The sequence below is a fragment of the Gouania willdenowi genome, chromosome 12 (genome assembly GCF_900634775.1).
Source record: "Gouania willdenowi chromosome 12, fGouWil2.1, whole genome shotgun sequence".
Lineage (NCBI taxonomy): Eukaryota > Metazoa > Chordata > Actinopteri > Blenniiformes > Gobiesocidae > Gouania > Gouania willdenowi.
In genome coordinates, this window is record NC_041055.1 from 15,958,020 (window position 1) to 15,976,138 (window position 18,119).

General features: G+C 37.5%; 1 protein-coding gene across 1 annotated transcript in view; it reads left to right on the forward strand.

Annotated features, from left to right (window-relative positions):
• Positions 1-17,742, forward strand: part of LOC114473707 (transmembrane protein 132D) — a 62,969-nt gene extending 45,227 nt beyond the window's left edge. Inside the window, exons 7-11 of the mRNA XM_028463476.1 lie at positions 3,626-3,834; positions 9,096-9,276; positions 9,441-9,554; positions 10,976-11,167; positions 16,366-17,742. Coding sequence (XP_028319277.1) covers positions 3,626-3,834; positions 9,096-9,276; positions 9,441-9,554; positions 10,976-11,167; positions 16,366-17,742 — 2,073 coding nt within the window. The remainder of the gene's footprint in view (positions 1-3,625; positions 3,835-9,095; positions 9,277-9,440; positions 9,555-10,975; positions 11,168-16,365) is intronic.
• Positions 17,743-18,119: the final 377 nt, after the last annotated feature.

Sequence of the window (18,119 nt, forward strand, 5' to 3'; positions counted from 1 at the left end):
GATTTGGGAACGGATAGAGATGAACAACTGGGGAGTTGTCTCCTGATTGGGAGCTTTTTCAGCCATGTGTGTGTGTGGCTCTGCTTGAGAGGCTACAGAGACACAAGAGAACAGAGACATTCAGGCAGAGAGTACACTGTAAAGGTATATTTGTAATTATGTTGAATTGCATTGTCCCTGTTAAATAAATAAATAAATAAATAAATGTGTAAAAGAAAACAGAGCAAAGTTTAGAGACAATATAATGCGATGTACAGTTCCAGAGCAGAGTGTAGACTGAGACATCATAACATTTAATGTCACACAGGCTCCCCAAACAATGACGAAAATATCTTAGGAGAAACTTGGGAGCTAAGATCTATTCTATTATTTGATATGACGATGATGAAATGATGTAGGATAAGAGAATGTTCAGTGTTTTAAGTGTTGTAAGTGTAAAAAAACTGTCATTTGACTTGGTTTTCATTGTTTTGTTAGAAAAGGAACAAACATGTAGGTGTGCTGCTTCTGTTTATTTCCAGCTAAAAAAAGGACAAGTCTTGTTATTCACGCATCCCTACATTTAGTTAAAAAAATGTCAGCTAACAGTGAACATGTACACCTTTTTGAATACTGTATTTAGTAACAAAAAACAACAAACTATTTTTTAGGAAATTAATAAATACACATTTTTCTGGTGTTTTTTTTTTTTTTTAAATAGCTGAACATTTGATTACATACTCCAAATATTTTTATAAACTGATTTATAACAGGAGTGACTTTTTTCTCATCATGACCACTCGTCATGATGAGAAAAGTTTTCAAAGACGGCCTTCAATCACCGTTTTTGCAGAGTTCAACTTGAGTTACCTCAGAATTCATTCCTCCCTCTACTTTTTCCTCCCACTTTTTTCCACCCGCCCTCTTCTACATCCTACTCTACATTGGCACACTCTATTCTCCAGTCTAGTGCTCTCCAATTACCTCTGCGGAGCCACTGGTTTGTTAAGATAAGTGAGGCGGTGGTTGAGATAGGTCTTTAATCTTAAATAAAACACCAACAGCTGTGTCTCACTTCATTGCTCCTGTTGGCGGGGGCACGGAATGATCCCACCTACAGTACCGCGAAGGAAGAGAATGACGAGGCCGAGCTAGGTCCACAGAACGCACATCATTACATATTTGAAATTAGAAGGTTAAACTTTCAGTGTACTGTCAAACTTTGATCAGTAACTAAACCCCAAAATCACTTTTTTGTTGATGCTGAAAACCAATGTATTTAGTTATGAAGTTGTGTTTGTACAAAAATGTATTACGGCTATAACAATAATATTTATTTGGTTGAAATGGAGTCCGATGTCATGTTGGAGGCAGCTCTCGTACCTTTTTGTCGGTTTGTGAAACAGTGCTGTTGGCCCCGCCCCTCAAATAAAAGCTAGCGCCTGTTCACTATACAAACTGAGGTGAGAAAAATAGTGAATAGATAGCATAGCATAGCATAGCATAGCATAGATGAGTTCTTTGGAGATTTTATAGTACAGACTATGCTATGACTATGCACTCAAATACGAATATTTGATTTTATGTGTTGCATCTCCTGGTTCCATAATTGTTAAAAAACACACAAACAACAAGAGCACTCAGAGAGCGCAAACCTCTGCCAAGTTTAAAGCCTTCTGGATCCTCTGCAAAATCAGACTCATTCTTCCTTTTGACGCTGTCACCAAATTTAATTTAAATCTGTTCAGAACGTTTTTGGATATCCTGCTAGCAAACATCCACATTAACAGACGGACGGACAGACAGACAAAGACAGTGGTGAAAACATGACCTCCTTGACGGAGGTAAAAATAACTAGCTTTTTTCTACCCCAAAAATAGAGCTTTCCAGTGGTCCAGGAGAGCCATTGCTTTTTGGCTTTTCTTCCGTTTCAACACACCTGAATGTGATAGCGCGTTAAACCCGGCTTTATCATTACATGTTCATTAGATTCAGGTGTGTGAGCCTGCGGTGGCTGTGGGAATGGAGGGCTTGAACACAAAGCCTATTGCGTTCTGATTATAGTGAGAGAATTGGTAGATTTCTTATTTGTCCTCTGTATTTTAGCTATAGAACATGTATTTTTTTATTTTATTTTGATTGATTGATTAAACTTTATTAATCACCAAGGGGGAATTTAGTTTTAGTGACATCCCAACCAAGAATCAAGAAAAGATCACATATATATATATATATATACTGTATATATATAACATGGGGGGACAGGAATGGGAGAACTGTGGTGCAGCCAGCAGCAGGGCGGCGCTCCGTTTCTTAAATGAGAAATATGGAACAATGTGTAAGAAGAAGAGGTAAAAAAAAGACTAAACCAAACCAGGCCCTTGTAGAGAGGGGTGGAGTTTGGGATCATGAAAAAACTCTTCTGCAAACATTGCGACAAAAACCAACAAACACAACATTCAATTCAATACGGCGCTTCGCCTCCTGTTGTCTTCTGCAGGGAAGAAGGAGGTGTGGGGCCAGAGGAGACGGTGAAAAAAACAGGTTGCGTGTGAAAATGTGGGAGTGGTCAGTGTTCGTGTGAGCGTATGCCTGTTTTCTGAGACTTTGCTGCAGTCTCGCACAGTTCTTCTACGGCATTGCCGAAGAGATGACCTCAAGAGTTAGCTGAGACGAAGATCCCAGGTGTTCATGGGAAAGTGTGGTCAGAGTGTCAAAACATACCATCCATGGAAGAGTGTGGAGAAAAAACAGACTGTTCATCTCAGGGGGCCAAATGAAGAAAAAGATAAGTTTTTTTGAGACGGGCTAGTCACAACATTGACTACCAGCCCTATTATTCATGGTCATTCATATCCAATAATGTGGCCATTTCCCTTGACACGAACTCGCTTCTCCTCACAACGATGGATTCCATCTGAGAGTTCGGAGAGTTCGGCCCCTTTTGTCGATGACTGGCGGCTTTCTATTAATGCTGTCAACGTAATCCAAACTTAGCGATAAATCAGGAATATGCCAGTTCCAATCAGCAGAAGACCTGTTATCATAATTCCAATTCCAATCTGGTCTGGTGGACGTCTTCCACATCCTCAGGACATACGGGTTCTCCCTTGCCCGACCTCCTTGTTGAGAAAATTGACCAATAGCATTGAGAGACCAGCTGGTCAATTTCATGATTTATTAGATCTTGGATCTGGATGCAGATAGAGGCTCCTATTAGATTAAGACAAGACAAAAACAAGATAAAGAGTAGCAGGCATGAGAAAAAGGAGGGGGCAAAGGAAAACGCTTCCTCCTCCGAGAGCAAGGAGGGAAAAAATAAATTAAAAAAAATGGATGCTTTTTATTTCACAAGGAAAGTACATACTATTTCCAAAATAATCTGAAAATAAAACATCAATGAGTGCATGTCATGAAACTGCCAAACACTAAAAATGTAGTTCTTGTACACAAGTCCGCAGGAACAACTGATCAAATTTTAATCCATATTCTTGTAATCAACAATCAGGTAAATATCTATATCAATAATAAAATGGGATAGAATAGAATAGAAAATATTGCTGTATTTGGAAAACAAACAGACTTTCTCTTATCTAACCTTATATTTTTGGTTTGTCTCTGTGGCCTCTCCCTCTCTTTTTCTCAGGTGTCGGAGCGCTGTGACTACTTATATGTAAATGGGAAGGAGAAAGGAGGGAAAAGCTCAGTCATGGTCAACTTTACTTATGGCTTCCTGAGCGCCCAGCTGGAAATGAGCGTGTGGTTGCCTCGCTTACCTTTGCACATCGATGTGGCCAATACCGAGCTGAGTCAGATCAAAGGCTGGAGAGTGCCTGTTACCACCAGCAACAGGAGGTAAGACTGGGCCAGCCACGGGAAATATAATCTCAGGTTAAAAGAGATTATTGCAAAAAGTTTGCATCAAGTTTGTGCTAAACAGATGGAGTATCAATATCAAAGCCAAAACTATCAAATAGATTCTGTGGTAATAGAAATAGTTACTGTATACCAAGGGTGGACTGGGACAAAAAATCAGCCCTGGCATTTTCTGTCCAGACCAGCCCACTACATTATCAGTGACACCATGTAGAAGCCGTTTTACAGTCAGTGATGCTCAACATGTGGATCTTTGTCCTAATTTTAATTGTTTTTCTGCCAGAAAACTGTAAAAAGGCGTAACTTTTTAAGCCCTTGACACTTTTTGCTGACTTAAGCTACCTTTTGCCAATAAATGTAAATTTTTTCCTATTTTTTCTAGTTCTTTTCGATACTTTTATCCATTTTTTGTCCTTAACTGTCTATAATTTTTTTGGCCACTTTTCAACCAAAGAAGCTAAACTTTTGCCCAATAAATATTACTTGTTTAATTTTTTCCCTACATTTTGCCTCTTTTTGTTCCACATTTTTGCCCTTTTTTTTACTTTTGTTCGCCAGGTTTTGCCCTTTTTCACTAATGTCTGTCACATTTTGCCCATTTAAGCTACATTTTGTTATTACATACCACCTGGTTCCTCTTTATTTACAATTTTTTTGGCCACTCTTGACTGCTTTTGGTCCATTTTAGTCACTTTACACTCTTTTTCTTGCCATGTTTTTGCCGCTCTTGGACCATTTTTGCCACCTGTTTTCATGTCTGCCTCCACTTGCTTGTCAAAAATACCCCCAAAAACAACGTAGCAGACCAGACTGGTCAAATTGTCTATTTATTTCAAAAACATCATCACATTTTTGCTTTGTTGACTGTTGACTGTGATGGATCTCAGTCTGGAAAGTTGGTTAATGGGTTGATCAACAACTCACACTATGATCGAGTGACATATAGCTTGGCCTCCTTTCTTTTGATTTTTATCAATTGTTGTTCTCGTCAATGGTTATTGTCGACCAGCCTGGTTGGTTATTGAATGTGTCTGCTAATGTGTGACGGGCACTTAGAAAAGACAACAGTAAAAACGTTGGAGGCTTTGGTGCTTCTTTAAAGACATTAAGGGCTATTTTTTGCCTTTATGGGGTTGCTTTTGGGAAATTGCCATGAACATGTCTGTGTTCTAGTATAACTTAGTGTGTCTTTCTTATTTAATCCCTTTATACTAGTGTTTTCTAGTAATGATGCTGTTTGAATGAGTTAGATATAGATGTAGGGCATGGTATTTGTGATGTATGAAGTTCTAATTTCACGCAAGGTTTATAGTCCTGTAAACTACAGAAAAGATAATAGATAAATCTAACTAATGAAGGTGAAATGTGGAATAAGCAGTTTTGAAATTGAATAGCTCAGTGTGCCCTTCCTTTATTACACTAACAACTAATAATAAATAGTTACCATATAGATTTTACATTTTATATAGTGTGATTATAGGTTTTGGTGCCAGGAAGTCATAAAATGTCTGTTGACCTGAATAACTGAGAACCACTGCACTATCAGATTAAATCAAGTGTTTAATGATCTCCTTTGAATGTTTAAAGATCCAGATACGGTGTTATGGTAGAAATTTACAACTGTTAATCTCTTCTTTGGCATCAGCTTCATCGACACAGTCGCAGATTTACTTCCAGCATTTGAATCTAAAAGAATACAATGTTATTACATTGAGTGGTACAATATATTCCTGATATGTGTGATTAAAAAAAAAAAAAAAAAATCCTATCCATTCCCACTGCATTAGGTGTAGTATGCGAGCACTGCGGCATCACAGTTGCCCTGAAGATAAAGGTTAGTGGGTTTTTACTGTCGATACGTACAGTAAAGTCATTATTTTCAGAGTCAATACTAATGACGGCTGTTGGACTGTTATTTCCCCAAACATTCAATACCCAGACCCACATAGAGATACTGGGTCACAAATCACAGTTCTAAGAGAGTTGGCAAGTGAAGGCACATCAAATGGGTTTTATGTTACATCAGTTATAGATTTTACCTCAAGAATACCTCAGAATAAAAGGTAAACTTTTGTGTATGAAGTGTGAAATTAAGTATATTAAATGTCTTCCAGAGCGTTAAAGAAAACAGAATCTGAAGTGTATTACTGTTATAATGAGGCATGAAATAATGAGGTTAGAAAGCAGCATTAAAATGACGTAGCTTTATGCCGTTTATTTTCAATGATTTAATTCAAGTAGCATCTCTATCTTGTGTTAAACTGTGACCTCAGGCTATATGGTAATGATGTTTATTTGGACTCTAGCTCCTGACAGGTTTAAACACATAACCAGTGAGCCTGGAGCATACCTGTGGCGTGGTGAGTGGCAGACCAGCTGTGCGTATGCTAATGATATAATCATTGCTGAAGGGAGGAGGAGAGTTCATAGCTTAACCTCCGTCACCTGCAAACTAACCACTCCACTGTGCCAGCCTGGTTGATTTAGCTTCAATTCATTTAAAATAAAGGTCACCTATTATGTGCAGTGACTGAGCAGAAGTCAACAAGCACTGCTGGTTGTCATTATTTTCCAGCAGCTGGCCAGGTGTTCATGGCGCATATTAAAAGCCTAATGCAGTTGTGCTATTGTGAGCAAAATGCTATAAGCAAAACAATTCCGCATATGGGGCAGCGATTGTAAAGTTGCACATGCTAAAATAAACAGCAACTTTTTTGCAACATTTAGCAACAAACCACGTTTAAAAAATGCATGTGAATTTTTTTACGTTACTTTTGACCAGATTTACTAATACAGTTGTGATATTTTTTTCTCGCAAAAATATAATGTCAAAGTTAAATATACATGTTGAATCTAAATCTAAATGTTAAATCTAAATGTCACAGGTGAAACTAAATATGTAACTAATATGCAAATTCACCAGAATGAGCTTTTATTTTGGTACTACCGGTGAATTTGCATATTAGCTAAATATTTAGTTTCACCCCTAATCATTTAGATTTAACATTTAGATTTATATTGAACATTTAGATTTAACATTGACATTATATTTTTACGAGAAAAGAAATATGACAAATTTCACAAATATTGCTGTAAATCTGGTCAAATGTAACAATAAAAAAAAATGTGGTTTGTTGCTGAATGTTGCTGTTTATTTTAGCATGCGCAACTTTACAATCGGCGCCCCATTGTAGCAAGTGTGACTTTGAACAAAAGTCGGAAATATTTATTTCATATTGAGGCAAGGAAGCAAGTTTTAGAATCCAAATTAAGTTTTATATGTTAGTGCATAGATTTTTAATGAAAAACTTAAACTGTCTTCTTTTAGTGATTCTACACGCTTTTGTTTGCATTGTCAAGTATGGTCACTCACCCACTCTTGCCCGTATTTAGCGTCTACTTAACCAGCACCCTTATTTTTCAGATTTAGAAAAGCTTTGCATGAATGAGCTACATATAACTTTGAATGACTACCTTCGGGTTGACAGAAGTCTACATTTGTTAACACACCGTGGGAAATAAGGGACATTTGATAAACTCTGTATGTGCTTAAAGAATAACTACAATCCCATTATCCCTCGTGTGTGTGGCAATATCGACAACACCAAAATGGAGGACATTTTTCAGGATTCAACAAACACAGGATAAATAATTTAAAAAAAATTGTAGCTTATGTAAAAACAGTGTTGTGTTTACTGCTTGGTTGTCGTCAGTGTCTCAGGTACAATATTTTCAACCGATAATAAAATCTGCTTTGCTGAAAATATTGATCCACAAAATATAATTTTGATACAGTATTTAATAGAAAAACTGAAGCTATTTTCTGCACAAATTCGCTTTTAAAGTAACAGTTTTTTTTTTCAGGCAGATAACCCTTTACAAGTAACATTGAACACATTGGATCTACTGCATTAATGTACTGTATGTAGCCTGTGCTAAAGCTATCAAAGCAGAGTGCTCATTTGGCATCTCATTTTAGAGTTTTGTTATGCTAGTGGCTAACATCATGCTAATTGATATTTCAACAACTATGCTATGATGTCACTAACATGCAAAATAATACAAAATTTCAACTCAAGACTTTGTAATATTAAAGCCCATTTATATGAAATCAGATGGAGCCTACGTTATTGAGATATAATGTGCTATTCTCGTTATTTTGAGCAGCCAGCGTTGAGTTCAGCTAGATTTAAGTGTTACACTAAAGTGTATCTAGACATGTTTTCTTTAAGTTGAATTATAAACAAGTATTGGATGTTAATCCTTTAAATAATAGCAGCCTATGTGCTTGAGAAGAGTGCATACTTTAGTATTTTCTTAATAAGTATGCTGTCACAAAAATACATATTTACACATGAGCCATTTTCAGACCTTCTGTGAGAGATTCCATGTTTTATTATTCAACCAGAATGACTTGACATATTATATCCTGTTGTATTTAATGTAGTTCTAGATACAATTTTTAATCATTGTTTGATGTGAATTGGTTTATTGTTATATTATACTTTACTTATACTTAGTATAAGATCATCGTATTTTATTTTGAAGTACAATTGTTCCCAACAGGCCTGTTTTAGTCAACCACTATCAATCAATCAATCAATCTTTTATTTGTATAGCGCCAAATCATAACCAATGGTATCTCAAGGCACTTTACAGTAGAGCAGTCTTAAGGACGGACTCTTCATTTTATGGATACACACATATGCATATATACGTATATACACATACACATGTATCCCACACCCAACATGATCCCCTTCAAATAACCTGCCGTGACCAAACTTTCAACATCATAAATTAACTTCTAATTTTTTTCTTTGTAAAAATATGAATACATTTACTTCTTAAAAATATTGTTTAAATCCACTGTGCAGCTTGAACTTAACACAATTTTCCACATCACAGCAAAGCCATATGCTAAAGCTAAATATGTGTAGTTTTTTTTTATTTGAAAAGAAAATACACGTTATGGCCCAATTGTAATTCACTGCAGAACACACCTAGGCTCTCTAAGTAACAGGAAATGGAACTCAGTCAGATTGCAAATCAACGGCCAAGAAATCTCCATCTAGATTTTGTCTTCAGGAGCTTTAACATTGTGCTCTTGTCTTAAGAACGAGACTCATAAATGATGTTTGCCACTAAAACTTCTTACCCAGCAGACAGACAATAAAGTAGAACCGAGCTCTCAGCAAGAAATATGTGACTTATTGTGATTACTTATCTTTATGTGCAAGGTCGACATGGGACAGTGAGGAAGAGGAGGAAATGAGGAAAGGCAGAGGCTGTATGCTGCAGTACCAGCACACACCAGTGAGGGTGCTCACGCGCTTTGTGGCCACGGCAGACTCTGCTGGTGTACCAGAGGCTCTAGCAGGAGGAGAACCTGTGGAGCACTTCTTGGGCTCTGAGTGGCAGGTAAACACTTTCCATATCTTCTAGAAATAATGTTTTTGTGTATGTTGTTCTCTTAAGGCTTGGAAATAAAAAATAAATAAATAAATGAAAAGAATATTCTAAAATATTTCACACAACTGATTATTATTTGACCATTATAGTACAATTTATTTTTTTTTTCACAGATTGATGTGACCAATCTGGTTCGCTCTTTTCTAAAAACGGTAGATCCAGATATAGCCAGGCTACAAGATGGGAGTATCCTGCAGGGCCGAGCTGTGGGCATGACGACTCTACAGGTAGTACAAATCCAGAGGTGAAAGTAACGTATTACAAGTACTCACGTTACTGTAATTGAGTTGCTGTATCTTTTAGTTGTGGTATGGAGTTATGGACTATTGGTAAATGAAGCGGGCTTGTAATCAGAGGGTCACTGGTTCGAATCTCACCTGGGCCATCACTGTGGGATGTTGAGCAAGTCCCTTATCCCCAGGCGCCTGCAATATGCAGTCCACCTCTACCCCTCAGGAAAAATGGGTAAAATGCCGTAAAATTTGACTATGGTGATGAATAAAGGTTACATTATATTAAAAGAAGTAAAGTCATTTGTTACATTTCTACACCCAACTGTTATTGAGTAAATTATATATTTTTTTGTTTTAAAATGATCAACAGATATTGTGAAACTACTACTACTCTTCCTAGACAAATCATTCAAGAATATAACACACTTAGATTAAAAAAAAACTGCTGAACGAGCATTTATTAACAAAACAACTCTAGATTCCTAATGATGAAAGCTACTGAATACAATAAAATAGGGTACGTTTGATTTGTTTTAAGTGATCCATAAATGCATATGTATATTGATAAATAACTGTAAATGTATATTGATATATTGTAATTGTATATTGCTAAATAACCAATCATCTAATTGTTAATTGGATCTAGGTCTGACTGTATGAATTGTTTTTGTTTTGTTTTGTGAATTGTTTTAGTTGTTATTTGTTTGCTTTGTTGTGTGATGTGTTATATGTAATTGTGTACTGCACTAATGAGAAAATTGTATTGTTGGGTATGGACTCTATGAAGAGTAGCAACGGCTCAAGCCAAAGCTAATGGAGGTACAAATAAACAGATGAACAATCAAATGCATCACATCATAGCTGACCAATCAGGTTAAACGTAATGCACGGCGCCAAAACAGCATTGAATGGAAGTTATTTTCTCAGTTTTATGAGTTCATAAATTTAGCTATACTTGGAGCCTGAGATATTTATTATTTAAAACCGAATTCATTGGTGCTATTGGTACGGTTACCGAAGTACAAGTACGTTGAAAAATAATTGTTAATTTTGACAAACTTTAAGTTCCAATTGTGCAAGATTTGGTCTTTTTTATTTAAAGTTTATATATGAGATGTTTACTGTACGCAAGGGAACAGTGGCAAGATTTATTACCAAAAAAAAAAGATGGATGGGTGAAAGTAACTTGTAACTTTTACTGTGAGTACAATTTAATTGAGCTACTTTTTACTTGTACTTGAGTTTTTTAAGTATGACTTACTTGTACTTGAGTACAACTTAAATCAACAAACAGTACTTCTACTTGAGTAGGATATATCAGTACTCTTTACACCTCTGTACAAATCTACGGTGTTTATCTGTCCATACGTGCATTTTATTCTGGTGGATAATTCATTATAACGCACCTGTTCCAGGTGCTGTCCCCTCTAACATCGTCCGTCCTGGCTGAGAGGAGCATCAGGGTGCTGGACGATAAAGTGAGTGTGACAGAGCTGGGGGTGCAGCTAGTTTCAGGACTCTCTCTGTCACTCCGAGTGAGCCCAGGAAGCAATAGGGCCATCGTTGCCACAGCAACCACACGGGAGACGATCACACAGCTCAAACAGGTAAGTGCATGAACAAAAAAAAAGCGAGACACAAAGATTTTAAGTGCATTACTGGGTTAATGTAAAACCGTGAGGAACATTAGTCGTGAGGTTTTCACATACCTGCTCTACAACCAGGGTTGGGGTCAATTACATTTTTCAATTACAATTCCGTCTTCAATTTTCCATGTTCATTTACAACTCAGTTACGATTACAGTGACCAGCATTTTTTCCAATTCCAATTAAATTTACAAATATTATTTTTATCCTGAAAGTCAATTATAAATACATTCTCAATTATTAAAGTTTATTTACAATTCATCACAATTACTGAGCCTTTAATGAATACCCACATAAACGCATCATCATCATTCTTTATTTCAGACTCAGGAGTCCATTTTAAAAACAAAAACACAATTAGTATTCACAAGATAAAAGCGCATACATATAAAACAGATGAAAACAGTTATTACAAAAGACAATTGTACCAATGTCGCAAAACAAAGATGACTGGTAACAAACAGAGTTTTGACGCGGATTGGTCAACAGCTGGATGATTGAGAATTCCTCAGTCAACAGATCCATTTATACATCAAGTTTCTCATAAGAGCCTGAAAAGTCTTAAAGCAGAACTAAGTAACTTTTTCACCCTAATAAATCCTGCTTGTAGTCCCTGTGAGGGCAAAACAAGTGTTTATGGGGTGATTGGGGGGTCTTTCCTTTCTCCCGGCTGTCTCTGGCCAGAAAACCACACTTGCAACTTTCCCTGCCACCGACTCGGTGGCAAGACATGCTGCTTCACGACAGCCCAATACAAACTAATGCTAGATTATGACCAGCCCCGTGGCTGCACACGGTTTTCTTCAAATTCACTTTTCTCAAACTTATATCATGGCGGAGCCAGCAAAAAAAAGGCAGAGAAGACCTTTGTCCCAGGAACGGAGCAACTCCATGCAGTGATAGCTCAGCAGCAACACACAGCAATCACACACACTCACAACCCAGCGCTCCATCAGGCAGCACACACACAAATATCCATCATTCTATCCATCCATTTTCACAGCCGCTTTGTCAGCACACAAACAAACACATCACACACATTTCCACAAGCCCTTCCGTATTACTCCCACATCATTCATTTATTTTACTTGTCTCTCTTCCTCATACTGTTCACATGGTCACATGGGACTATATGTGTGAAAGCACCCTTAGTGTCACTGTTGTATTTAGATTTTTCAGTGATCGGTTGCTACTGTCTTGGGAGAGCAAAGGTGCTCATGTAGCTGTGGGGTGGGACAGGCGGCGGGGGGTGCAGAGTTTTTACGACAGTGACATAACCTCCGCCTCTACACAATAGTGGAATGGGACACCCCTCCGCCTCTCGTGAACACACATTTCAGAGGGGTAGGGCTAAGGCGGAGAGGTAAGGGGGAGAATGAGACGCAGCCTTAACCTGTCAGAAACCTTAGAAACCTTTTTAAATATTTTTTAAAGGCCAGGATTTCCCGAAAGGAAAGCACTCAAAATAACACTTGTGTTGTTTACAGCTCTACCTTTTTGCCTTTATCTTGTTAACCCACATATTGTGAAACTTTCTGATGTTCTGTTATGGGATCGTACGTCACTGTCATGTCTCCAGACGGGCTTTCCTCAGAGAGCGTACGTCTCTAAACAAATGCAGTTTTTGGATGACTGTGATTTGATACCAAAGGGGAAGTGCACGTTCTATTTTTCTAAGCTTTCATTTTCTCATTAGAGCAAAGTTTCTAAATGTTCTTTAACATTTAGAGATGTCAGTTGAAAATGTCAGAAGTGGATGTTTTTTTTTTTTTATTGCTAACATCTACTGACATATTTTTTTAATTTCATGAGTTAAAAAATATTGCCAAAAAAGCTTCCTGTAGGTCAGAACGTTGTAAAAGATCAAATTTACATTCTTCATTTACCGTAACTCAAATGTAAAGAAGTCTTGTATATGTTCCACCAACAGGGTTTTACACAGTCAATCATATTCATATTTATTAACATAAGAATTGCACTCATATGTTCATCTCAGCTGGCAAAGACAGTTTTATAAATTGGGCATTTTTATCAAAGCACAGCGAGTAGTCGAATGAGGAAAATTAATTTATAAAAGTGTAGCATACGTCCCCTTTCTTCGTCTGATTTGGAAATTTAAAATAAAATACAACTTTGGTGATCAGTAGTGGTAATAAATGGACTGAACCTCGGAAGAAAAAAGTGGATTCCTTGCAAGGAGCAATTAAATACTACTTACATGGAGTTTTAAAGAGCTTTTCTTGAAAGCAGCGATGTTTTAATGAAGAATTCTAAAGGCGAAAGATACATTTTCATTAAACTTGTATTTGACTCTGTGCCTCTTTGTTTCCATTGTTCCAGACAACTAATAAAGACACAATATCTAACGTTAACAGCGTGCTACAAAACAGTTGAAGTATGGCCCTTCTGTGGGAGGATGGTTTAATACATTGAACTCGATATGATAACGTAATAAGTAATTAAATTGTTTCTTTTCCAGCAAAGATATGGTGGCTTTCTGTGAAGAGAGTTTTTTTTTGATGAGAACTGCCTCAGCAAAGTGGATTTATGCAACAGCAATCTGAAGAGTGGAAGGATAATTTGTATTGTTCTTACAGCTCAGACACGTGCTGCATGTGGAAACGAGATGGAGTCAGAGATGATAGTTTTATAAAGCTCACTCACACATTTATCCATGGCTGCGTGCCTGTTTCAAACCCAAATCCCTATCGCAGGCATGGGCCAGCAATTAGCCGGTCTATAGCCGCTCACTTTACCTCCAGCTGTTACTGGTCGCTCAATAACTAACTATTAGAAACGTGCCAGTGAGGATGACCAGCCAATTGCGTTTGTGATGGCAAGCTGTTAAGGCTCTGCTCTGGGCAATTTGTAATGCATTCAAATCCAAATATAGGTTAGGTCTGAGCTGATCCTGTCACTCACATCAGTTCCAGGAAACGTGTCATTGTGTATTAACGTGATTTGATTGGCTAATCGTGTTCTTAGTGTGACCCTTTTGACTCTACTGAGTGAATTATATGCTATTCACCTTGTTCCTAGGGCCACTAGATCAAACACAAATAAAGAATTGAGCTTTGAAGGGTTAAAAAAAATAAATAAATAAATAATAAGTGAAAAATAGTATCTGCACAACTTCAAGCTGCACTAGAAAATAGTAATATTTTTTGAAAAGTTTCAGCCCGGATTTCAAAAATATCACAGCACGGACACTGCACTGCTTCGCAGGGTTATGGTTATTATAATTGTAATTGTAATTTAAAAACAAATTTGCTGTCATCATCATAATTAAATTGTAATTGAGTTTAGATAATTGACTTTGTAATTGTAATTGCCATAAAAATTCTAGAAAAATGGTCAATTATATCTTAACGCAAAACTGGGGAACCATGTTACAGTTCTATGTACAGTTCTATACATATGTAGTTAACTAATATGTTTCATATCTAGCTTTTTCACATTTTACCATTAAAAAAAAAAAAAATAAAATAAAAATGAAATCGAGGGGTATACTGACACAACAAAGGCTCAGACGCCCACACCAAAAATATTAAAACCTATATTTTCATTAATTAGGAAGCCTAATAAGGTAACCAATAGATAGGAAAGAGATTAGATCAAATATATTTGTTTTTAGTGTATTTTACATTTGATTTAGACATCATAAGAGATTCTAACAGAAAGCTAACACACGAGGATGGTTAACTTTCATTTGGTTATTTATTTCCGGCTCAGTAATAGTGATTAATTGTAATTTAAGTAATTGAGAATGTAATTGTAATTGACTTTCTGAGGATAAATAAATAATCGTAATTGGAAAAAATGCTGATCGCTGTAATCGTAATTGAATGTAATTGAGCAGGGGTAATTGAAAACGTAATTGTAACTCAAAAATGTAATTGACCCCAACCCTGCTGCTAAGGGTGACAAATGACATTTTAATGGCATCTGATGATGGTAGGTGCTCTGTACTTGTGCTGTTTGACCTTAGTGCAGAAGTTGATACAGTTGACCACAATATCCTGCTGGAAAGATTGAGACAGTGGGTTGGGGTATCAGGGACAGTTTTAAGATGGTTTTCATCCTATTATCAGATAGGAGGTTCTGCGTTTCGGCAAACGGCTACAGGTCATGATTTTCATTTATTAACTACGGCGTGCCTCAGGGGTCAATCTTAGGACCAATTTTATTTTCCTTATATATGCTTCCCCTGGGGCACATTATCCAGAGACATGGTGTTTCCTTTCATGTTTATGCTGATGATACATGATGTCTGCCATTTAAGCCCTGTCAACCTGAGTTCACTAAGCTGAATCCAGAAAAAACAGAACATCTACTTATCACACCACAAAACAGTACAAAACACTCTCCTACATTAGCCGGTTCAGTCCTCAGTGACATCAAACCTGTGGTTAAGAACCACCACAAAGTACAGTCTTGTTTTTATCACCTGAGGAACATTTCTAGAATAGTTTTAACTTTTAAAAACAAAAAGTCAATTTTACATGCTGTTATCTTTTCTTGTTTGGATTATTAATGATTAATTAATTAATAATTCCATGAACTGTTTTCAAATTGTTCAGAACTCAGCTACCAGGATTTTAACAAAAACCAAGAAATATGACCATATTATCCCCATTTTAGCATTTTTTTACACTGGCTCCCTGTATGTTTTAGGATTGATTTTAAGGTTTTATTGATTACTTTTAAGGCCCTAAATGGCCTTGCACCAACTTACCTCACAGAGCTTATAGTACCGTATACCCCAGCACGTACCTTAAGATCCTCAGGTAAAGGTCTGCTCTGTGTTCCAAGGGCCCGTCTGAAAACTAAAGGGGACTTTAGAGTCTTTTCAGTCCGGGCACCAACACTCTGGTAACTTTTTTTTGTAACTTGTAACTTCTTTTTATGTTTTTTTGAACTGTTTTAATCTCTGACCAAACCTTTATATTTTTTTTATTTTTTAATGTATAGCTGCCTTTGGAAGGCACTTTGAAAAGTGCTATAAACTGTAAATAAATGGTATTATTATTATTATTATTATTATTATTAATAATAATAATAATAATAATAATAATAATAATAATAATAATAATAATAATAAACAACTAGTTAGTTAATACACTTGCAGTCAACATTGTTTTTTTATTTCCTTCCACAGGAGGCACTGGTCAGCTGCTGGGTTCAGTTTAGTGACGGAGCGATTGTTCCCCTGGATTTGTTTGACAGCAGCGTCTACTCTTTGACTGTCTCCACCCCGGATGAAAGTGTGGCCACAGTGCGCCGCACCCCTAAGTTCACATTTGTGGTCGCACAAGGGGAAAGCGGAGGGCAGGGGGCGCTAGTGAGGGTGGAGCTGAGGATCTGCGAGGAGTGCCAGAAGTCAAAGAGGAAGAGCAAACTGGCTGTGGGCACTGGGCTGCTCAAAATCAACTTGCTGAATAGCAGCGCTGGAACAGGGCAAAGAGATACTGTGGAAGAGAACCAGTTTGTTAGCAGAGCATCTGAAGCTATGGGGGAACTGAAAAAAACAGTGCAATCTCAAGGTAAAGTGAATACCAAGGAAGAGTCCAACCCAGCAAAACTAACCACATCAACACTTCCAAATAAAAACATGATGCCTCATGTTGTATGGATAGGACCGACAACCATAGCTACGAGAGAGACCTCCGACCCTGTCACAACCACTGCCTCAAGCAAACCCACAGCTGTCATTCCAAACGACCAAGGGCTTAAGCCAAACTATGGAAACATGCTTGAGAACTCAAACTATCCTCCGATCAGGGTAATAAAAGCTGAACTGACACCCAAAAAGGAACCTCCAAAATCAAAAACACCAAAAGTCATTGAGAGCAACCTCATCAGGACATTCAAAGCTTTGTCAGACATGGAAATTGGCATGTATGCCTTGGTGGGGGTCTCATGTCTTGCTATTTTGGCTTTTTTGCTAAACTGTCTATCATATAATCTCTGTTTCCGCAATCACAAAACACCAATACAGGCAAACCCAGCACCACATGCTGACCCCAAAGGTCACAAGCATGACTGGGTTTGGTTAGGGAGTGACAATCCTCACGTTCCTCCCCCAGGGGCTCCAACTCAGGTGTCCACACTAAATCGAGAGCTCCATCACCCGATGAAGCCACAGCATTCAATGGAGGCGACGGACCACCAATGCCTCCCGACCATCAGCATCCCCACTATGCCAGAGAGAACAGCCACGTTGGGTCGCAGCAGGAGCAGCTCCCAGCAGCATTTCAAAGTAAAAGCCATCGACCCCATGGCGAACCGTTCAGCCACCCTGCTGGCGAGGCCCCACCGCAGTGAGCCTCTTCACTCACCTACAAGCAAAAGGAATCAGGTTCAGTTCACAACCTTTACAACGTTGGACATCAAACACCTGGCTGCGCTGAAAAAGAACGGTGTGGACTTTAACTGGCCTAATCGTCAGCCAGCGGCACCTCAGCCTATTGAACTCCAAAGCCCTTTACCTGATATGCCCTGGCCTATGGTTACACCTGTGTGTGAGCCCCAGTGAGTTTGTCAGGTGTGGATACATATGTTTGTTTATAGAAGAGTCTATGGAACAGAAGCACAGCGTACTCTGATGAATAGTGAATTGAGGAGTTGGCTGTCAATATCTATTTAAATGGTATTGAAGGATACGTTTGTTCTTAAATTAAGCACATTTTATATTAGAATATCCAGTTTATTGCATGCTTGTATATACATTATGTAATAAAATGATTAATCATGTTAGCAACATCATGTTTAATTTTAGGTTTGAAAATCATAAATGATATATACTGTATATATACATAAAAAAATTTATCGGGAGGAAAGAAAATAAAAAGTGTTCTGCTTGATTAGGTCCTGTACATAACATGTATTTATATTATGTTCATTTTTTTTTTC